Raw genomic sequence first — 23,007 nt, 5'->3', positions numbered from 1 at the left:
GGAAAATAATTCCAAGGACCGTAAGAATAAGCAACCATAGTGTTCTCACACTAGTGCTAGAATCAATTACCATAGCAATTTTTATCAGCTTTGTTTCATAGCACTGATAAGTACTAATACGACTCTTAATCGTAGTAAAAAAGGGGAGGAGAGGGGAGGGGAGAGGGGGTCACGATAAACTTTGAACTGTTGGCCATGACATTTTGAACAGGTGCACCAAAGAGCCAAGATACATGTAACATAGCTCTAGCGCAAATTATCCTGCATTATAACTTGTGGACTTACTTGTTGGCGACTCCACCAGGTGTACAGGACTCTATCATGGCTATATCAATAGTGCCCTGGAATAAGAAATGAAATCAAGGCTTCTAACCCAGTCTGTCAAGACTTTCCATCAAACTTTGGACAAAGATTTTAAACAAGAATACGATTTACGTGATTGAGAAAGTAATCTTCGCAGTAATGAACACTACTCGAGCAGTAGTGAAAACAAGGCCTGAAAAAAAATTTAAATGAACCCGTGAAGTGATGAATTAATTCACCACTTCACGAGTTAATATAGAACCAACATAATGACTATCATCAAGTTGGCTTGTTAGCTCAGTTGGTAGAGCACTGCACCGGTATCGCAGAGGTCATGGGTTCAAATCCCGCACAGACCTGAATCTTTTTCAGGCCTTGTTTTCACTATGGTTCGAGTAGCGTTCATTACAGCGAAGATCGCTTTCATACTGACGTCTTTATCCGCGGTTCACATATATAATTTCATATATCCACAGTCATTAAGACGATTTACGTTTTATCTTCAGCCAGCAGCGCCTATATGTACAGACAATTACCTTTTGATGAAAATTGCCGTTGTTAGCGTTTTATTATTATTATTTCTTTAAATAAATTTTTTTAAACAATGATTAGCCTATTCCAGGGATTCAGTTAATAAAAGAGAGCTAAATAGTAAACAGCGCGATAGAGGCGGCGGAGGGAAAATGCTGAAGAGGTTTGGATAGAGTTACACGACCCGAATCAGTCTCTCTCGGTTGAATATCCTCCGATACTATCTTGTCGTTTATTATCGTGCCTAGTTGTACTTACCACACACCTGCAACAGGTTAAATAACCCTTAGCCAGAGAAAATAAAGGTTTAAGTGTGTCGTAAATGCATTTCTGACTGAATTTATCAACGATTATTAGTGAAAGAATAACAAATTAGAAGACAGCAATATTATGTAACAAATAACACCAATAACCATAAGATACTTTTACAATGTGTAAATAGAAATACGCACGAAGAAAGCACAGGAAATAAAAAGCCTTACCACTGCATGTTTGACATTAGCTGACTCTTCTCTCATTCCTTTCAGTTCTTCTTCGGTAGCCCTATGTACACGATTTAACACGTTGAACCACTGGCTACAAAAAAAGAAATACACCAAATAAAAGTACAGTTAGTACAAATGCTAACATTGAGCATGGTTTTTTTTGGTTGTCTTTCTGTAGCTTTCTGTAGCTTTACAACAAAAATGCGAAAGTTTTCTGAAATATTCCCTGAATTGGCCAAGCCATACATTGGCAGAAATTCTTTTTTTAAAAAAAAATTATTTTTTGAGTAAGGTGGCCTTTACCATAAGCCCGACGGTTTCTTGAGGTCTCATCGCTTTATAATTATGAACGTGTAAGTTTGCATATCGTTTTTGATTAAAGGAAAAAAAAAAGGCAAATAACTGTGGATGATGATAATTGTCGACTGATAACACAGTTATATTACACAGTTAGATATTAAGCTTTTTAAAACACTATGGCTATACAAGAAGTCAACAGAGAAACGAGCTCAAACTCAAGTTTAAATCAACCCATACTTACTTCCAGTCATTGGTGCTCTCTGCAATCACGTGATATGTCCTATTCTCTGTAATAATACTGAAGCCATTTTCTTTCACTCCATCGTCCACAATGCGTCTGTATGTTAAAATGGTAGTACATGAATCTCGTCATGCGTTGCTTCCAAACATGCTTGTAATTCCAGAAACTTTCCAAATTTGCATAGCTTCACACATTCAAATGTTTTTCAAACTTTTTTGTGTTGAAACTTATATGGAAACCTCAACACCTGTGTTTTGCCTTTTAACATTAGAACATTCACGATGGGCATTGAAATATCGTCTCTTTTTTCGATATGCCGACGCCATTCTTGTTTCTACACTAACAGACTCATCGTCGTGCAAAAAATGGCGCACATTTAAGTGCGTCGTGCAGATCAAAATTACATTTCCATCGAAACCGACTTCAAAGGGAAAAATTGTGTCCTCGAAAGTAACTAACGAAAATACATGTATAACATAGATAAATTAGGATTAGCGATTCTGGGCGATTAAAGAAGTGCATATTGTGTCATACTCCTACAGGTTACAGTTCAAAACAAAAGTATCGCTTCTATGTAAGTTGCGCATGCTCAAGGTATAGAGATGGCCTCCACCTAGATGCTCTTCTTCGCCTACGCAACAGAAAGGTCTAGGTATGATCCTGTAAACATGTCTACATACACTGCATTTCTGATGTCAATGGTTCCCAGGCTTTTGGATCCTTCCTGGTCACTCTCATGATAAGTCAGAACATTGTCCTTCAGCACAAACCATCGGCGTTTCCAATTGCGCCTAAAGGAATTAAGAAATCCGGTAAATGGCTTCTTAGCTGTGATTTGTGATTTGATCATCAGAATTAATAGTACTTTATTCCTCTTAACTCGTCCTATATCGTCTACTATCGGTTAGGACGCCAGATGGGGGTCACCTTGGCGCATCGTCCCCACTCCCCCGACGACTTACTTTGCACCCTCCCTTCCCCAGAATTATCTCCGGTTGCAGAGGTACTCCTGAGTGAAGCAAGGTATCGTAATCACCACTCCTTTCTTTTTCCCGTTTGTTTTTTCTTTGTATCTGTTCGTTTGTTCGTTTGCTTGTTTTTTGCGCTATGATTGAATTACAAAGGGACTCCCTTTTCTTATACCTTGATAATGTCGTTGTTCCGCCACCTTTCTTCATTAACCAGCCACATTTCAGAGCATCCTTTAATGAACAATTGAAAAAAAAAGGTCAAATATTGCAGATACTAGCAAAATTTCAGTGATAAAGAACTAAGATTCTATGAATTAAAAGCCCACTTAAGGTATTCAATCGCCCTTAACAAACGCAGTTATAAAGACAAGAAAAAATAACATTTGCTCTGACGAAGGGCTAACGCTCAAAACGTCACCTTTGAAACTCTTTACGGTGGCCAATTTATGATATCACTCGGTTTACAATACTAAATTAATCACAACAAAGCTTCACAGATAACGGCCACGTGACTTTTCAATAGTCAAACCTGCTTTCCTCTGAACCACATGAAAGTGTCGTCTCTCAGTACGCACCAGTGCTTCTTCCACAAACTCAGTAAACCACCTGGAAGATTTTTAATTTATTGATCTCTTAAGTAATTTCCCCCGTAACGGTTATGCATTTTCTTACAAATTAACAAACAGAATTTCGTGAATTCAAAGTATGTAACACCCGCCACTGATAAGTACATTCATTTTTACATTATTTTTCGATCACATCCAGATGACTCATTCACTAATGAACAGACTTGACCCGGCCTTTACCACCAATGATATTACTTCTGACCTCTGACCTACTGACCTCTCATCATGAGGTAACCCTCTCTTATTGGCAGATCCTGAGTCTCGTACAAACTGGGTGGTCTTTCCCAGGCCTCCTCTGAATCTTCATCTTCTTCATCGCTATCCTCCAGCTGTAAAGTGAGATAAATTTTCATTTTAAGCAAATGAACAAAGAAACAAAGAAGCAAAACAAACATCGCCCTAATCCTGCGTCTCTGCTTCAAACTTTTCCTGGTTTCTCCGCGCGAGGCAGTCTGGGTAACAGAATGCTCTTGACAGCAAAAGTTTCTAACCGAGAATATCACGCAATGACCAAGGAGAGGGTTCGCACCCAGTTCACCAGATATACAGTACAGCGCACACAGCAACAAGACCAATGCACTTTCCAAAGCACGAAAAACGAGTGACAAGAGGAGAGAGGGGGTGAGAATGAAGGGTTCCTCAACAACAAGATGAAGGTGAGGTAGCGACTCCCGCACCCGCGTTTTCGTAGTTGGTGGTGGTTTTCCACCCTTTTAATTACAAATTGTGACTAGCACCCCCCTCCCCCCCCTCCCTCCCCTCCAATTAGGCCTTTCATCTCACACAAAAACGCCTACAGTATTACCTTCAGCTGTCTGTCTAACTCAGCAATCTGAGCTGCCGCCTCAGCCTCAGCTTCTTTACGAAGTGTCTCCTCTTCTTCTGCTTTCTTTCTGTTGGCACAAAATCGACGAACAACACGGTGTGAATTTTCGAGTAACCACACAAAAACTTTGACTACGGCGTGCGCATACGTCTGAACACCCTAGAACAAGAACACTTAGCAGGCGCCTTACAAAGATTTTCCAATACAAGAGGAAGAAGGGGGAGTACTGGTACTGATGAGCATGCCAACCCATTTTTATCATATGCGATCCCTTTGTTGTCAACGACTAGAGGGTCTCTTTCAACCTGACTGCCCCTTGTCCTTGGTTACGACCTCAAAACGTAGAAATAACTTTACAACCCTTAGAAAAAATCAACACATTTCCTGGCAATAACTCACACCATACCACCCTTATTGTTGATTGCAATACGTGTTATTTAGTTTTGCCCTAACCGCGCGAGACCGGGTTAGATATGCATAGTATGACCTTGATCATGTGCTTGTGAGAAAATAAAGTTTTGCGTTTCGCGGATCCCGTTTTCTCTTAGACTTACAAATCTCGTAAGTAGTATTTCGTTTCGTTTAGTCTCCTTTTATCAAATATTATAATAATTGTTTTTGTTTTAAAAAATAAGATCGTACGAGTCAGATTAAACACTATAAACAGATAACGAGTTGAATATTTATTTACACTTATGTCACAACTAGTGACACAATTAAAAAAGTATGCGTTTTCAACTAACCTCTCGCTAATCACGTGTATTCTGTTGTAATTACCATAGAATAATGAACTATTACACGAACCATTTTGACCACAAACGTAGTTCATACTCATACTACACGTATTTCACAAACAACACATAATTACCTGGCTTCCTCTTCTTCACGAAGTCTTTTCTCCTCTTCTTCCTGACACGAAAAACAAACGCACGTTAGTTAATCTTACCACTCTTCCCTCCACAGTGGCTCACGTGACAACTTATATTTGTCGCGAATGAGCCATGATGAAAACATGGGTACATACAGTACCACTCACGTGTACTACAGCACCCCACACGCGCGTCAAAAGCGTGTTACATGTGAGAATCACACGCACCTTGGAGCGCGTGGTAACTAAACGCGCGTGCAGTAGGAAAATTACACGCGTGCAGCGGTTTATACGCAACTGCGTGTATTTTAATACGTCTAACAGTCTCTTTTCATTCGCAAAACACATTTGCGTGTACTCTTTCACATGAATGCAATCGCTGTGGGCATTTGTATGCGTGTACTCTTTCACACGAATGCTATCGCTGTGGGCATTTGTATTTCACTCGATGTGATAATTTCTAAATGCATTCCTGCGACGGAAAAATACAAAGTTGATCATCTAAACATTATTCGCTCCAACATTGCGCCCTTAAAGTAATCGTATTTTCGTTTAAATAATTCGCTTCCCTTATGCCGAACAAAACAAAATAATGCAGCATATCAGAAAACTTTAAAATTGAATTGCGCTATCTTTTCAGGAAGATACAGCTACATCTTTGAGATCAAAATGCACCAAGGAACAGGAAACAACAAAAAATCATTTACCTTTCGGCGAGCTTCTTCTTCTGCCTTCCTCTTGGCCTCTTCTTCCAGTCTCCTCGCCTCTTCAATCTCTCTTGCTTTTGCCAACACCGCTTGCCTCTGTTCTTCTTCTTTTCGAAGTCTTTCCTCTTCCTCCTCCCTCCTAAGCCTGGCTTCTTCTTCGGCCTGTTGGAAAGGACGACAGATTTGCGCTTTAACCCTCTACAATCTAACATCAGTATGCATATTCTCCATACTGTTCTCTATACATTTTCTAATGTGAGGGTCAGGAGAATATGTTTAACAATCGAGAGGTCCTTTAGTTGGTAATCATTTCTCTCATTCTCGCGACCTTGATGCGTGATTCAGGGATGACATTGTAAAGAGAAATTAGAATCTAGTTCTTCTTTGGGGTCAAAGGTTTTTGAAAAGCAAGATTTACCTCTCTCTTAGAGATTGCTGTTTGTCAAAATATTTTAATTTTTTCTGTCAAGGCTGTAAAAAATTACAGTCTTCTCTTCACTTGACGACCCTAATCTGTCTCGAACGCGGGTCGTTTTCAATATGTGCTGATTACAATAGCATGAAAGGCGCGTAGTACATCCCACATCCGGCACAAGGAACGCACTATTGGCCAGAGTTTACTTCACTATGCCTTTTTTGTTACACGCTTTTAACGATTCATTCAAAAATAATTTTTCAAAATAAAAACGTAAAATAAAAAAAACGTAAAATAAAAATAATTTCAAAATAAAAACGGGCAAAGAAAAAATGCAACGTTTGTTGGCCACGATGAATTAATCTTACAAATGAACAACAATTATTTGAGACATGTACCTCAGCTGAATGTGTTGTTGTACTTTTCAAATCTAAACGTTACTCCACTTTACCTTTCGACGGAGTTCCTCGAGTTCCTGAATCTTTCTCTCCTGTTCGAGTCTTTCCATTTCTCTGAGCAGAAAAAGATCGTAACGATTGCATCTTAACAGAAGTAATCAAGTCCATTCCATTTACGTGACTTATAGCCTACGACAATAGTTCTTGCCCATTGAAGAACAAATTTTAGAGAATTAGATTTTGTTCGTCGCAGAATACGTCTAAAAATTTGGTGAAGTATTTACCATTAAAAAAAGCTGAGAAGAAGCGATACAAACCTCCTTCTTTCCTCTTCCCTTCTTCTTTCTTCCTCTCGTTTCCGTTCCTCTTCGATTCTTTTCTCCTCGAGGAGTCTTTTGAGAAGTGCTTGAGCCGTACGCCGTCTTTCATACTGAAAAGCAATTAAGATATCTATATCCACGTCGTACGTGTTCAGGTTCAAAATTTTTGAATGGTAATAATAAAAACAGAGGTTTTGAATTCATTAGAATTCTACAAAGTGTCTCACCTTTTGAATGACAATAGCCGCCAACCGCTTCTTGTGGTAAAGTTTGCGATAGTAATGGGCCTAGAGAGAAAACGAATACCACATTTTCTTAAGAAGTAGGTGTTTTCTAACACACAAGACAACCTTTCCCGTGTTGATGCTAACCGTGGACTGGACGCTACTCAAAATTAATTTGAAGCTAGTATATAACCAACAAAAGCTTTCTCAAAAGTTCTCTTTAGCATGCATAGTGGAGCACCGATGCCCTTAACTGGAACTGAGGAACTAATTTTCGTCCCATGGTGTCCCAGGTTTAAAATCTCAATGACTTAGGAGAAGATTTCCAAGACAAGTTTCGTTCTTATGTGACATGACCTTAGAAACAAAATCATCCTTAAAAGTGAATGTTCCACTAGGAGACGAGAGTAGATTCGAAACAAGTAGTAACAGCAAACTATACTATACAAGGTTAGGGATTCCTAGTCGATGTAAATGAATCCGAACTCGAGGACTAGACGGTTTAAGCGAAGCAGCTACTTAATTCCACTAAGATATAAATTTCTTCACTTATGCCATCCAACAAGGCTACAGATTCATGGACAGAGACTTGAGATGAGTATTTATCTATAAACAAAAGCATATAAATTCGTTGTATGCTTCGGCTAAAACTAGAATACCTTGTAGTTCTTTTGAATCAAAATGATGTGTTGGCGAATCTTTAGATATTTCTTCCGTTGAAGGTAACCAATGATTCTTCGTTTGATAAGCATTGCAACAGCTTCCAACTGCTCATTTCTCATCCGCTCTATGGTGTATTCCAAGTTGTCTTTCATAAAAACCTGTTAGACAAAAGCCCAAAATCAGCAAAACAGGTAATTAAAATACAAATAAATCAGGGCGTTGACCGGAAGATGTGAAATTCCCCAAAATGTTTTTAGTTCTGAATGGAAACGATAGTCTTTGTCCCCGAACAGCTGCATTGTAAATTATTAGCTGCGAGGATCTCCTAATTTCATCTTTCCACCGCAGCGCAAATATGTGAATTTTCATATATCTAAAATCTTCATTCACTTAGATGTTTATTTGGACCCAATTCTTGACCAGCTCCCAGTTGGCTTGTTAGCTCAATTGGTAGAGCGCTGCACCGGTATCGCAGAGGTCATGGGTTCAAATCCTGTACGGGCCTGAAATTTTTTTTTTTTCTATTTACAACTACTCGTTTCAGTAGTGTTCTTAGCTGCGAGGATCTCCTAATTTTATCTTTCCACCGCAGTGCAAATATGTGAATTTTCATATATCTAAAATCTTAATACCATTCCTTTCATAACCGAGAGTTTAATGCACTAAAAACAGTCCAAAGCAGCTGTTTTGGACGAATAGTCGCTAAAAGCAATTTAAGTGAAGTTTTTAAATCAAACTTAAAATGTCAGCCGACATTGTTCGAGAAAAATTTGCATTTTACCATATAAATCTCTGTGAACCAATTATCTTGAAATTTTTGCCTTTAAGCAAACGTTTACCCTACATCAAATAACTCAATTCCTCAACAGTGAAATTATCAGCTTCTTTACCTTGGTATTCCCAAGTTTAAAGGACTGTTTCTCGGTGTCAAACTCTTGAAGGAGCATGGAGCAATCACTTTTATCCCCAGACAAATTCTTCCCACGGAAAAGCACTTTGTATCTAGACACAACGAATACAAGATAAATTTCTGAGTAAAAATTTTTGAGTGACATTGCGTGACCTTACGTGAACTGACATGACATGTGTCAAGTCAAGACAAGACGTCATGTAACTCGGTATGATATAACACAGAAACCATCTCTTTGATAGGGGCCAATAAAGACTCCTTCCCCGAGTGCAATAACTTTGACGATAACTTTGTACCTGAATAAGAAGTCCTCATAGGTTCGTCTTACAGGATACCCAGCTCGACGAATCCGAACAGTCTCCAGCATTCCTGAATACCTCAATTGATTGAGAACAAGCTTGGGGTTAAAGAACTGTGGCAGCTGTAAAGATAAATGTAAACCTGGCATGTTATTTCACCTGTGGAAACAATGGCCCTTAAATATTATGAAGTGGGTACGTTACAGTTGTATTACGAGTCAGTGGCATGAAGTCCATCCATCAATCCATCCTACATCGCCACAGCGCAGTATAAAACTGGCAATCACATTGTGCTAAATTTAACTTACCTTCTTTTCATTCGGTTTGATACAACGTACAAAATAGGGATGCGACTGGCTCAGTGTGGTCATAAGTGATGCTAAGGATGTCTAAAACGAGAAAAACAACAACAAGTTAATCAACTGGTAAATTATAGCTTTAAATGGGAAATTATCGGAGTTTAGAGGCCTTTGTGAGAGGACACCAACAGAATTATCACTTCAGATGAGCACGCCGGCAACGTTTGTAGCAAGTTTATGGCAGTAACATAACGTGAATTTTGCAGATACAACGAGACGCAAAATGAGAAAACGCCAAGGTGGAAAATCAACTGTACTCAAATGCGCAAGTGTCTTTGTAACTAAGGGTGAGAGAATTTCCCAATCCCTTTACTTTTGTCCACGATGTGAGACTTCAACAGCCAAGCGCGCACAACACCACCAGGCTAAATAGAAGAGAACAAGAGAGTGCAGGAAATATTGTTATTTAACTAAATATTGCCAGACAGACCTTGAACTGTGAGCTAACAGTCGGTCTCTTCCTTGAGGACTTCTTGGTTCCTGCCGTCGGTACAGAGGGTTTCAGTTGTTCAACGAGGTCGTAAATAAAGTCCGACCTAACAAGAATTCATGAGTTTGATCAGTATCAAAGCTTGAACACTTATCGACATCAGTATATGATATCTAGAGCTGCCCCAAGAAAGGATGGTAATTTACATATAAACGGTTGCGTGAAATTTTGCGGCCCCATCGACCTTACACTCGCACTCGATATATATCGCTGAAATAATTCCACTCTAAAAAACAAAATCTTGGTAAGCACCCGCAAATTTTGGAACTCTAATAACTTAAAAATCTTAGAACCAATCCGAGATATAATTACAATCAAGGGTGACTTTTCATATAATCTAAAACAATCGCATTCAATTATGCCGCGAGTCGTTTGTGGACGAAAAGGGCACGAATGGAGCATTTAACTTTTAAGGGAACCTGGGACAAGCATTTACTTAGGTGATTTAAGGACCTTCCTACACTTTGGGCGTTGAATGAAAAAACTCTTGAGGCTAACGAACCCCGTTCTTTAAAGTTAATGATTGGCTCCTCGCCTAAATGTCCAACAACTTACCTGCTCTGCATTAGAACATTGAGGATCTCGTCTCGAAAAGCATCCCTATGAAACACATACCGCATTTTAGTTCAAATACTTATCCAATCACATCTCCAGGTTAATTTTTGAAGCTTTTTTCCTATCTTTTTTCCAACTCTCTCAAATCTTTTCAAACCTAAACGTCACTTCGGACAAAGCAAAAGTCGAAATTCTCGTATGACGTCAGTCGTCCGTCTGTACTCTGATAGGTCAAAGACAACGACCAATCAGAGTGTGTACTATTTGGTTCATTGTGCCGACTGTTCTCAGATTGATTCAGGTTTCAGCCTGTGTACCTCCAGAGAAATTTCAACGCAAGATTTACAGTTAACGACCAACAAATAAAATCTGTCGTGGCTTAAATAGCTTGGTATAACCGAAGCTGATAATAGCAGCAAAGATATCGAATAGTTCCACTGATGTGAGAGAATTACATGAGAACAATCTCAAAATTCATTTTTACAAAATCATGGAACTGTACCTGTTCTTTTCCAGAAAACCTTTGGTGCTATAAAATACCTAGAAAGTCAGACATGGGCGGTTAAAGAATTAAAAAATATTCTACCAGTTCAAAAATTCAGTGAAAGGTGGTTCAAACGATCTACAGTTGTACCTCTCCAGCATAATGCTTGATTCCAAACTTTGTGTTTGCCACCCGTGGTTTCACGTAAAAGGTGTTTCCCTGTTAAAGAAAGTATTTTCAAGTCCAAAACTATATTCGCATCGTTTTATTAGTCATAATTTTTAATCTACACTGTCTCTCAGGTTCAAAATAGAGAAGTTAAGTATAACTTGTCTTGTAGCATCATGTGACCATGTACGGCATTACTTTTTAGCAAGTGAAGCAAGTTGATTATGATTGCTAAAAAATCAAACCTCGTGACTTGAATGAAGTTTGTCTAACATGGATCCGTCGGTTCCTTTAGGAAAGTTACTTTCTTCATCAATCAGAGCCAGCACACCAAGTTTCTGAGGAGCGTTGAGGAGGAATGCGAAAATTTGTATTAATGCATTAAAACATATTCACTCAGTATTAAGTAATGGTTCTTACCCTCATTAAGTGAAAAGGCAAGACAAAACAAGTGCAAAACACACACACAAAACACATTGTACACGGTATAGAGCAATTCATTGAGACGCTTTTGGCTCATCAGCAAAACTTTCATTGGAATCCGTTACAAACTCGTGCAATTTCAAAATTGCAAATTGCCGCAAAGAAATGTTTGCTCGAGGGAAGTTCATTTCTTAGTACCAATTGGCAGGTTGGGGTCTTATCGGTTCATGTGAAACTTTGCAGACTTAATAGAATCTTCATGGTTCTTCTGTTTGATTAAAAAATCGGATAGAGGCGACATCGTTGAAGTCAAGGCTCCAAACATGGAGACATGCAAGTGAAACTTACCTTTTCAATGAGGTCCAGGCACTCCCCATTATCCACCCAGTCAATATCTGCCCACTCCAGCCCCTCCCTAAGGATTGAATTAACAAATTTGGATTATCTACGCATGGTAGCCCGTCAACTCGCCACAACCAAACTCGCCACCACGGGGAGTCAAATCGCCACCGGTGGCGATTTGACTCGTTAACAAGCATTGTTAAAGGCAAAACGAAAAAATAATAAACTTCAAGATCCCAGCTTTCACTTCGCAGTGTTCGAGGCGTATTGCCAATTCAACGTCCGCTAAATCACGAACTAAAAGTTTTTAACTTCAGTGAATACCCTACACTAATGACAGCGACCGTTATTCGTCGTGGACACCATTGAAACTGATCTGCATAAACCCCACACCAAACATCGATGTGCAATCATTCACTGGGTTTGAATTTCCTTGTTCGAGTTTGGTAAAATGCACAAGAATGTTAAAATAACAGCAACTACCACAAAACAAACACCTGTTCAACAACACGTTGATTAAATACCTGTTATACTCATGCTGTTCCAGAGAAAAGATGTGCTTGTTGAAGTACTGTTGAAGCTTTTCATTGGCGTAATTGATATTGAACTGCTCAAACCTGTTAACCTGGTGATTGGACAAAAACATGTTCCTAGTTGCAGTGACTTAATAATATATAGACTCTAAAAGAAGATAACTGCTGGTAGAGGTTCCTTCTTATAGAAAGATCGATACACAAGAATCCACATGAGAATGGAAATATAAATAAATAAATTTAAAAACTTACATCAAAGTTCTCAAATCCAAAGATATCTAGAACACCGATGGAAGAGAAGAGATCAGACCCTTTGATCCTTTGGTTTATCTTGTTGATGAGCCATTTAAATGTGCAAGCGTAGAGGTTCATTGCCATTGAATCTCGAGAGTCCAGTGCCTGTGCATCAAAGTAAAGTTATAGTTAGTACAAAATGACTGCTCACCAAATTGACCCTCTCTCTGTCTCTCTGATTTGTCACTTGCAACTGCACCCAAGACGCAGGGCTTTTCAACATCATGAATGAGCCAACTCTTTTGCTTTTCCTCTTTTCCCGCGAAGCATTGGGAGTAGGTCTTGCGTGACGAATGACTCATCACTTCCACAACTAATCCTGATTTCTATGGCATGAAGTAACCAAGAGTCCGAGAGTACTGCTCACATTTTCATCTACTACTTCTTGCATGGAATACTAATCTCTACAACATCAAGGTTAACCCCAGAAATTCGTAAAGTTTCCGTGAAAGTTCGCCAACTGTTGCCAAGAAAGATACAGTGGCAGCCGATTGCCTTACTATATATATATATATATATATATATATATATATATATATATATTATGTACACATCGCCCAGTTGACCCACCTGTTCAACAGAGAGCGGTGACTGGATTTCTTCGCCTCGGAGGATCATTGATTTCTGCGTCAAAGCATCCGTTAACTCGTAGATATCCACACGAAGAAGATTTGCCACATTTTCTAAGACTGTTTAAGAAAATATAATTACGTTCAAGTTGTCGAGGATAAATAACTGCTCAAACCGCGAAAAAGACTCTTCACCTAATAGGCCATGTCCTTCTCGAAATTTGCAGACCTTCCCTTACTTCACTTTTCAACAAAATAAATTCATTTCGCTCCAGGCGCACGTCTTATCAGTCAGTTATACCATAACGAAAAGGGCTCCTACAAATACTGAGCCGGTGGCCGTAAAACTCTCCACGTTATGAACTTTTTCTTTTGTTCTCAAAATTCAATTCAACGGCAATGACACGATCAAATTTTCTCGGTTTGGAAGGTGAACATAGTCACTTAGTTATGGAGGTGCGCTAGCGCGCGTAACGCTTAAGCTTAGCATACAGTAATGCGTTTGTATCACGAAGTACGGCTGCACTTTAATTTTCTTTCTTTTCTTATTTCAGTCGAAAGTTAGCAGAAAGTATGAGGAACTATAAAACCACTATCGATACATACCACTTTTCTCGGAAACTTGTGCGCCGCCCGCAGCCAGAAAATGAACATTCCCAAGCTGTAGGACTCCAGCAATGACTTGTAGGACATCAGAGATCTCCTCTTCCGTGAAGCACATCACTTTCATAGCATTCTGATGAAGTTTGGAGCAGAAATGTTAGAAAAGTGGGCAACAAAGATTTATTTCCAATCCATTTATGATCTAGTGAAGTATAGCTTCTTCTGTTACAAAACTACCTTTAAAATACCCTCTAAATTAACAGTCTCTTGTTTTCAGATTATGTGGGATGACTGTTCTTCACTATTGTTTTACGTAAGAGAATTAAATCGTTTTCTCGAAACTAGGAATCGAGATCCTCTAACAGTTCTACGTGCGCCTCGATCTTTGATTCTCGATAGTTTCTGGTATCGAGAATCAAGTTTCTTGTCAAGACTATCAACTTACTTTTAAGCGGTGATGTATATCGACAATTCTTGAGCATTGTAAGTCATCACTCAGTGTAATCAGGGAGATTTACATTAAAGACAAATTCATCCAAAATATCGCACTCTTCATTGCCTTACCATGACATTGTTGAAATCGTCCTTGTCATTAATCGATGGATCTCCATAGCAACCACTCTGTTTCAGGTAGTAATACTTCTCGGGAGAATTAAGAAGCAATGTACCTAAAACAAATTATAACTAAGGATGAGGAAACAGGTAGTCCCATACAGTTACATCTAAAAATCTACAATCATTTCACGGATAAATATACACGTACATCAAACACACCAAGGGAAAGACAGATATGGCTACTGCTCTCTCAAACTGGGTACGGCAAAAGTTACACTTAACTGCAAACAAAGCAAGATGGAAGAGTAGGCAAAAATAAAGGCCTAGTACTTGATACTGATATTATCAAAGCTATAAAGGGAGCAGCTGTAAGTATTGCACTTGTCCATTACAGTTTTTATTGGTAGTCTCCTAGCACCCATTGAAACTCCTAGCAGGAGGACTGAGTCACAGTGAGAGGCATGCCATGCAAGAAGAATATACAATGGCCTAAACAGTTATGAGTTCTTACAGGCACGTGGTTGAAAGGGCAGTGACCCACTGACTGCACCCTTTTTAACATGCATCATTCTCCATGTACACCTCTACCCTCAAACCATACAACGTACATTTAAATAATTATTCTTCCCTGTGCCAATAATGAGAGCCTTAAGATGTCAAAGCAATTGACTCATGTGACTCACAAGTACTCACTTTTTTGTTCCTCAGATGCCCCAGCCAGAAGGGCATAAAATATGTGGTAATTTCTTTCACCTGGATTTTGTCTGACTACACGATTCTAAAGGAGAGATAGCAAAAACAAGATGATCTTTTAAGTTTTTGATTTCTTTCACCTGGATTTTGTCTGACTACACGATTCTAAAGAGATAGCAAAAACAAGATGATCTTTTAAGTTTTTGATCTAAAAATAAATAAAAGTAACAACTTAATTCAAAGCACACACAACTGTTCTGGTCCCAGGAGAGTAAGCTCCTGGAAAGTCATAACTTTCTTCCTTTAGTAATTTATTAAAAATGAGTAAGTTTGTACTTTGATTATTGAGAGTTTATTCCAACAAGATTACCTAAAGAGTAAGTAACTTGTAAAAGGCAGATCTCAATTTAAACTTACCTTCTCCAAAAGGACTGTTATTTATATTATAGGTGTGTGTCAAGGTTGTAATGAAACGATGCTTCATTTAACACTTACACTGAAACAAAACATTATCCTAGCACCACCTGCACCATCACTTTCCTTGACACCCCCCCCCCTCCCCCCCAACCTCACCAACACCATCCCAAAGCCTCCTGAACTACTTGATTGGGTTACCTGACTCATTCATCCTCGCACTACTTCCTCTTTTATGGAACTGCTTGTCCAGGAAATATTCACAACTCTCCTTCCTACTCATCCCTCCCTGCATGTACACAACACCTCAACAACTTAATCAGCACCCTTAATTAGATCCACCTCTTTCCCACCCAGTTAGGTCTTGAACAAGAATATGCATGTATACTTAGGGCACGGCTGTCTCTAAGTTTCGAAGCAGCCATTACATAAGAGATATCACCCATAGCAATGTAATAGGTGCCCAGATGTCACCTGACAGCAATTGACATCTTCACTCCCAACAACCTGTGAGGTAAGCCATAACAACTGTTACAGACTACTGCATTACCACCCTTATAGACTGCCCTACAATTAGTGTATTCATGGAAATTCATGCTGTCTATAATAAGCCTTTCCAGTTTCAATTATTTTATTTACTAGATCTCTTTAGTCTTTACAAGGATACAGTCATTAATTTTTCCTCCGTCCATTTGACCCTTGGCATTGAACTGCAGTTGAATGAACTTTCCAAATCTACTTGAGTTGTTGTTGTAAACAGTTTTTGCATTTCCAAAGGCTTCCATGATGGGACTGTGCAAAGAATAAACCATGTCAAGAAATTACAAGATTGACAAAAACCCTCCAAGTGACCAATACAGAATTTCTCCTTACAATACCAATACAATATCAAGCAGACAAGTGATGAGGGTGAAAAAAAATTTATAAATAAAGGGATTGTTTGTCGATCCAAAACCAAATTCTCAAAATTGTATGATAGACAGCGAGGAGAATTGCTAATGAGGCCTTGTGAGTGAAGGGGGTAAAGTTAAAAAAATAATGATCTTCACAAGTAAATTGCAATGGAAGAATTACAGAAAGAAACTTGAAAAATTCAGGCTTTGACAGATTCAAATCTGACCTTCCCAGTTACTAACTGTGCTTCCAGCAGCTGAGCCATCTAACCACAAGGTAAGTTTAAATAAGTTCTTTACTCACATGAAGGCAAGTGTCATCTGATGACCATTAATGAAATAAACTGTGCTGTGTTGTGAATAGTACTGTACATTGCTGAAGAAACTGCGGTGCTGCATCATTGGGAGAGTATAATTAGATAAATTGGTATGATCAACTGAGTTGATAATGTAAATTGGCCACAGTTAAGAGTTTCAAAGCTGAGGTTTCAAGCATTAGCCCTTCCTCAGAGAGAATGGTGAATGCTTGAAATGTCAGCTTCAAAACTCTTAACAGTGGCCAATTTACGCTATCAACTCCGTTGATTATACCAAATTACCTTTTTGTACTGTGTTTTGGATGCACTACTCAGTTCCATACTTGTTCACTACTCAAGTGTTAAATGCAGACTCCTACACACCATAAACAAACCTACAACTTAATTTAGGCCACTATACCACCATTATTGTAATAGTGTAATAAGGAACTGCATTGCTAAGTTACTGATTCATTTTACCTGCTCTGCAGAATGGCATCATCTACATTTGGGATATTTTCCAATTCCCCAGTTCCTCTGCTGACATCTGATAAATACTTTAGTATAAACTTTGTAGATTCTGTCTTGCCTGCTCCAGACTCACCACTATAAATACAGGAAAAAGAAAAAAACCATATAAGATGATATTTCAGAGACATTCACAGAGCTAACGTTTAAAAACATACTACAAGTATAAGGCATATGCAATTGATACTGTTGTACAAATGAAGACTATACATGTGGGCATCTGAGGACTTCTCAATGATCTGATTGTTAATTCTCCCCTCTAGATGCTGCACATTCCCTTCTAAATTAGTCACAAGCATTTGGTGGTACATCAAGATAACAATCCACCTGATCAGTTTGAGTCTTCTCATTAACTGTTTGCTGGATAATGACTGAAGATTGTAGGTAGAAGTAACATGTTAATCACTTCTGGGTAAATGGAACACAAATTCCTTGTTATCAATGCCACAGGTACATGTGTTGGGTACAAACAAGCCTATATAAAGTATAGCTTTACCTTATGCATATAGTAAGTACAGAGACTGAATCACTTTGTAATAAAATAACGACAAAAGTATCATTCATACCTTATGAGTATGCATTGACTTTCTCCCTTTTTCCACATGGAATAGTAACATTCATTTGCAATAGCAAACACATGGGGTGGAAGCTCACCAATATGCCTTTCTCTGTAATCTGCCATTACTGATCTATCATAGAGTCCTTCAATTACATAGTATGGATTCACTGCACACAATATTGATCCGATGTAGGTCTGAAAAGAAAAGGATGTTTAAAAAGTGTGTATTTAATCATATCTAAACTCAAACATCATTGGGTGAAGAAAAGAAGGATGCATGTGTATTACAAATAATAGCAATTATAATCTGGCAATTATTTTTGCTCATGCACGATCGGTCTAGACATAGCATGTAACCTAATATCCCCCAGCTGCAGGAAGACTGGGTAATATCCAAGAATAACACCCAAGTGATATTCCCCTATTTTCAAACCTTCCATCCACTACAAAAAGTCTCTGTTTCAATTTTAAGTTAAGATGAGAGAAGGTTTTGTAGTTGCTGTTCATTAACCTGTTCCATAGAATACTCAAAAGAAAATATCCCGAGCCGCATACAGCAACCTGTTTGTAAAAATTTTTTCATGCGAGTTGCAAAATATGGTGACAATCTATACATCTATATTGCTGCCATGGCAAAGATTGTTTCCACAAGTTCTGGTTGAGTGTTTGTTTGTTTTCAGAGTGGGTTAAAGCAACTTCTGCAATGAAGACTTGAAACTTACATATATCTTGTCACTGGTGAATCTGAGATGGAGATTGTGCAGGATAGCAGCATCATGGAGGTCACCTAAGTTGGCCATATCATCCACTCCTTCCACACTGGTCTGATGCATTGCTGTAACATTCTGTCTGTTTAGTGACTCTTTAGCAATATTATAGGTCTGGCAAATATGCAAAAAATAATATAAATGAAAATAATTCATCAATCTTAATATTATTTTCATTAATTTGTATAATGTAAAGTCACTCGTCTGTTTAATGTACTGATTCAATTATTTTTTCCTAAGCAAGTCAAGCATGATCCAAAAAGGATTACAGAAAAAAAGAAATGGAATTGACTATTTCACAACTCAATGATGTCTGCAAGAAATTTTTGAAAAATTGTTGGGAGGTTATGACTCAATAGTACATACATGTATTTACACTCCAGAATCAATTTTTTTTTAATTTCAAGGGCAGCCACTCTTCCCTTCAGGTTTTGTCTAATTACAATGTCTATGGTTGAGAAGTTTGAGACCTTAAACTGGTTAAAAAATGGAACAGAAAAGACATTAGCTACAAGAAACATGACCTTCAAGATTGTAAATGGGATGACCTTGACTAAGTACTTTGTACATATGGAAGCCTTAGTTGATATATCAGTCACTACTTGACACTAAAATATTGGTGAACAGTAGGTCTTGGCTGACTGGCTGACTGACTGACTGACAGTTACTTGAAAACTGCTTAGTTGATCAACCAATATCTGACAAATGGTTGGCCAGTTCCTCAGTGGAGATATGTCGTATTACATGATTGGTTGTATTGCGCATATATGATTGGTTTTTACTCATGATGTATTGAAGGACAGATGTATAGATGTCACCCTTAAACAATATTTTTGTCTCTTCTTTATAAAAAACACATAGAGACTACGTTGTCATGGGTCTGTTCAGTAATAGACCAAAGAAGATGTCAAAATGCGTTCAAAACATCAGTGACACAATGAGCAGCATAACCCAGTAATTTTATTTCCAACTGTTTTCCTCACTTCTTCTCTACCAGTAAACCTTTTCACCCCAGCGCTAGTGTACATATTCTCAATACTGTCTTCTACACATGATAAGGAGAATGTGTGTAGCAATCAAATGTTTCTTAAGCTGGTCATCATTTCCATTTCTCTCAAGACCTCCATGATAAATCCAGGGTTGATACCATGAGTAGAAAGTAGATGCTAGTCTCTCTGAGGGGGTTAATGGGTTATGGAATAGTTTCTAAAACAACAGAAACTAAAGTCTTCAGATGTAAAATATCAAAATTTTAAACTCAAAACTAAACAGTTTGTTTTCTAAAAACTAAAATTAAAATCCTCTCTTTAACAGACTTGTATAATTAATGAATCAGGCACAAGGTTTGCTGAATAATTAACACACCATGAAAGAAAAATGAAAACAAAGCTTTCATCAGATAATTGTTTTAAACGAAAATGATTATTCCTTTGTCGATCAAAATCCAGTATTGTTATTCTTAATTTTAATCGTTTGTTTGGAAAGCTTAGTCACACCTTTGAACACAGTGCCAAGTACTCGTTGATATCCATGTATGGTGACAATTGTGAAGATCTTGGCACTTTACAAGGTGTTCAGTAACAAATAGTCGATAGCAAAAATCAACTCTCCGAGAATTCGTCAAGAAAATGAAAATAGGAAAAATCCTATAATATTTCAATAAAGCTCAGTTTTTTGTCTAACAAGATAACGAAATATTTCGCGAAGTAAAAATGCATAAGATTAACTACTGAAATTGGAAGATTTGCAATCCCCTTAGAATTAGATTTTACGAGAATTACGCATATGGGTAACCGGATATGCATCCAAACTCACGTCTGAACTAAATCTCAAATTAGAAACCATACCATAATTACTGCATTATTGGCTATCTGTATATCAGCGTGAAGTAAACAAACTAAAAGATGTGTCTCATTAACCACAAGTTAATTTACGATCTCGCTTTAATGTTGGATATCCCTGCTATCGTGAAAGATCATTTATAATTCAAACAGTCATATCTGTAAACTTATATCACGCCAAAATGGGAGGGCTAGTCCTGACAATTGTTGCAATTAGAACGTGCCGAGTCGTACACACTGTCTTTAAACTTTCGTTTACATGAAAACTCACCTTATCATATTCTGTACGGAAAGTAACTTGTCCCCCGTTTGATTCTGTTACAGTGGCAGAGACCCAGTCTTTCCCCTCAAGAAGCCACACACGAGATCCCTTAAAATACAAAACCAAATCTTTGTAAGAGCAGATCCCGGCGAAAGAGGCACATCGCATCTCATTCCATCACACTTTGCCGCAAACACTGAACGGGATTTGTTCATAATTGATAACAACAAAAGCTCACCACTTCGTGAAATGATTCCATAGTTTAACTTCCCAATCACGGGCAACGTTTCATCAAGACATAGCAAGGTTTGCGAAAAGTCTGTGCGTTGGAGAAAAAATTGGAAACCACTTCCGAAATGGCACTGCTTTCTGCAGTTCCGATCGTCTTTCTAGTCCATATCGCGGGCGCAGGCTCTTACGGAACGGAAGGTCAGAGGAAGGGAGGTGCTTGATGACCGGTTGCGTACGTTCAATGGCACGACATCTATGGTCTTAAAATTCTATCACGGAAAAAATCAGATCTATGATTGTGTTGGAGGGAAGTTTACCAAAATGTGGGAAAAAGTCTTCAGTATCTCTTTATTGTTTCTTCTTTTGGTGAAAAAATTCAATGCATTTGTTTTGGTTGATGGCTCTTGACTCGGTGTAGTGGCACTGTATGCAACTGGAGGTTGATCGCTTCAGTGATGTCTGCATTTGAGTTTTGACCTAAAGACTAATCAGGGTTGAGAATTTCAATTTCTTTTTCTAGCTTGCTTTCTCCTTCTCCTCTTGCGAAGAAGGAAAAAAATTAAAATACACTCAACAACAACAACTTTGATTGTAAAAGACGAACTTCCAAAGGTATTTTTCGAGTGGGGGGGGAGGGGAGGGGTGGGATCGTAGATAAAAATTTCTGTCTCGGTTATAAGGGATGAGTGATATTTTTACGGTGAAGTCGCAACCGATGATGTTCTGTGCGGCCATAAAAAGTTTGGATCAATGACATGTCAGCATCTGAGCAACTACGTACCTACCCCTCCCCTTACCTAAATTTAACCCTAAGTAATTATCAGATGACTGTTGTTGAATTAGGGGAGGGGTGGATGCGCATTTGCTCAGATGCTGACATCGATCCAAAAGATTTAAAGTTTCGAAATGCGAGTTCCGTGTCCATTCCAATCATGTGAAAGTAGGAACCGAAAACCTATCTTTTCATTCATTTATTTTTTTTAACATGTAAATTAAAATTGACACGTGATCAGTAGCTGATAATAGGGATCGGGAAAGGAACAGGAGGGGAATTGAGTTATTCACAGTACAGAGCCTTTTATTCCTTTCGCAAAGGCATGTTTCGAGCTAATGTTGTATAGAATATACCAGACTTATACAGTTGAACCCCGTAACTCGAATTTCCATGGAAATTGAAATTACTTCGAGTTATCGGGGTTTCGAACAAGAAGACCAGAAACGCTTGATTAAAGTGGTTTTATGCTTATACATGTTTTATTGTAAGATTTATAGCAGTGTAAGAGCATTAAAACAAGAAAACAAAACAAAAAGTATGAAAACCACAAGTACTATAAAGTAGCTGCTCATCAGAATAATTAGCGCTAAATTTCATAATCTAACATTTATTGGAAAATCTAGGTAATCTCACGATACAAATAGTTATGGCTCATAAGTCCTCAAAAGTGAAAATCGATTTTGAGTTACCGAGGGTAAAATTACAAAGTAAAGTATCTGAAGGGAAGTAAAAATCGTTTCGAGTTAGCGGGGTTTCGAGTTACAGGGGTTTCGACTGAGTGATCAGGGTTAAAATTATAGTAAATATTTGAGGCAAATCCAAGGGAAATCAGTTTTGCTTTGAGTTAGCGGGGAATTCGAGTAACCGAGGGTAAAAGTTATCAACTTTACACTCAAAGGTACAAAACGTTGTACGAGAGGGAAGTAGACAACAGACAGACCCGGCCCAACGCATGTTGTGCTATATCGTTGCTATAGAGATTCGTATCAGTCTTTTCCGTTTCCTTTCAGCCAAGCGAAAGAGGCGTGCGCGGGAGTCACGCGAGGGCATCCTTGCCTGAGTAACCTGAGCTGAAGAAATGAGGATTTACGTAAAATGTTTAATTACGACTCGAACTGGAAAGCTTACATGGAAGTCGTGTGGTCATACATGTACATATACTTCAGAAATGGAACAATATGCGGACAATCTTTTTCTAGCTTGCTACTCTTCTCTGTATGATCTAGACTAAGGTTGCCATTGACCGGAAAGGAATTGGTAATGAATTTTGACAAAGCTTTGAATTT

At 38.3% G+C, this 23,007-nt stretch overlaps 1 protein-coding gene across 1 annotated transcript in view; it reads right to left on the bottom strand.

Moving 5' to 3' along the window:
- Positions 1-21,095, bottom strand: part of LOC131776143 (unconventional myosin-X) — a 33,947-nt gene extending 12,852 nt beyond the window's left edge. Inside the window, exons 1-36 of the mRNA XM_059092290.2 lie at positions 20,954-21,095; positions 20,725-20,823; positions 18,568-18,726; positions 17,853-18,040; positions 17,239-17,364; positions 16,237-16,361; positions 15,573-15,586; positions 15,156-15,240; positions 14,472-14,575; positions 13,911-14,040; positions 13,306-13,424; positions 12,694-12,840; positions 12,433-12,533; positions 11,915-11,981; positions 11,389-11,481; positions 11,126-11,194; positions 10,994-11,031; positions 10,492-10,536; positions 9,877-9,982; positions 9,396-9,476; positions 9,085-9,209; positions 8,769-8,880; positions 7,875-8,036; positions 7,219-7,278; positions 6,989-7,101; positions 6,725-6,785; positions 5,859-6,020; positions 5,152-5,192; positions 4,263-4,350; positions 3,675-3,786; positions 3,361-3,437; positions 3,004-3,062; positions 2,541-2,651; positions 1,861-1,956; positions 1,317-1,410; positions 286-341 (exon numbers count right to left, since the gene is read on the bottom strand). Of these exons, the coding sequence (XP_058948273.2) occupies positions 286-341; positions 1,317-1,410; positions 1,861-1,956; positions 2,541-2,651; positions 3,004-3,062; positions 3,361-3,437; positions 3,675-3,786; positions 4,263-4,350; positions 5,152-5,192; positions 5,859-6,020; positions 6,725-6,785; positions 6,989-7,101; positions 7,219-7,278; positions 7,875-8,036; positions 8,769-8,880; positions 9,085-9,209; positions 9,396-9,476; positions 9,877-9,982; positions 10,492-10,536; positions 10,994-11,031; positions 11,126-11,194; positions 11,389-11,481; positions 11,915-11,981; positions 12,433-12,533; positions 12,694-12,840; positions 13,306-13,424; positions 13,911-14,040; positions 14,472-14,575; positions 15,156-15,240; positions 15,573-15,586; positions 16,237-16,361; positions 17,239-17,364; positions 17,853-18,040; positions 18,568-18,726; positions 20,725-20,823; positions 20,954-20,974 (3,446 nt within the window). The 5' untranslated portion in view covers positions 20,975-21,095. The remainder of the gene's footprint in view (positions 1-285; positions 342-1,316; positions 1,411-1,860; positions 1,957-2,540; positions 2,652-3,003; positions 3,063-3,360; positions 3,438-3,674; positions 3,787-4,262; positions 4,351-5,151; positions 5,193-5,858; positions 6,021-6,724; positions 6,786-6,988; positions 7,102-7,218; positions 7,279-7,874; positions 8,037-8,768; positions 8,881-9,084; positions 9,210-9,395; positions 9,477-9,876; positions 9,983-10,491; positions 10,537-10,993; positions 11,032-11,125; positions 11,195-11,388; positions 11,482-11,914; positions 11,982-12,432; positions 12,534-12,693; positions 12,841-13,305; positions 13,425-13,910; positions 14,041-14,471; positions 14,576-15,155; positions 15,241-15,572; positions 15,587-16,236; positions 16,362-17,238; positions 17,365-17,852; positions 18,041-18,567; positions 18,727-20,724; positions 20,824-20,953) is intronic.
- Positions 21,096-23,007: the final 1,912 nt, after the last annotated feature.

Source organism: Pocillopora verrucosa, chromosome 10, assembly GCF_036669915.1.
Source record: "Pocillopora verrucosa isolate sample1 chromosome 10, ASM3666991v2, whole genome shotgun sequence".
In the NCBI taxonomy this organism is placed as follows: domain Eukaryota; kingdom Metazoa; phylum Cnidaria; class Anthozoa; order Scleractinia; family Pocilloporidae; genus Pocillopora; species Pocillopora verrucosa.
The sequence above is the reverse complement of the archived record's forward strand: the minus strand, read 5'-3'. Positions and strand labels throughout refer to the sequence as shown.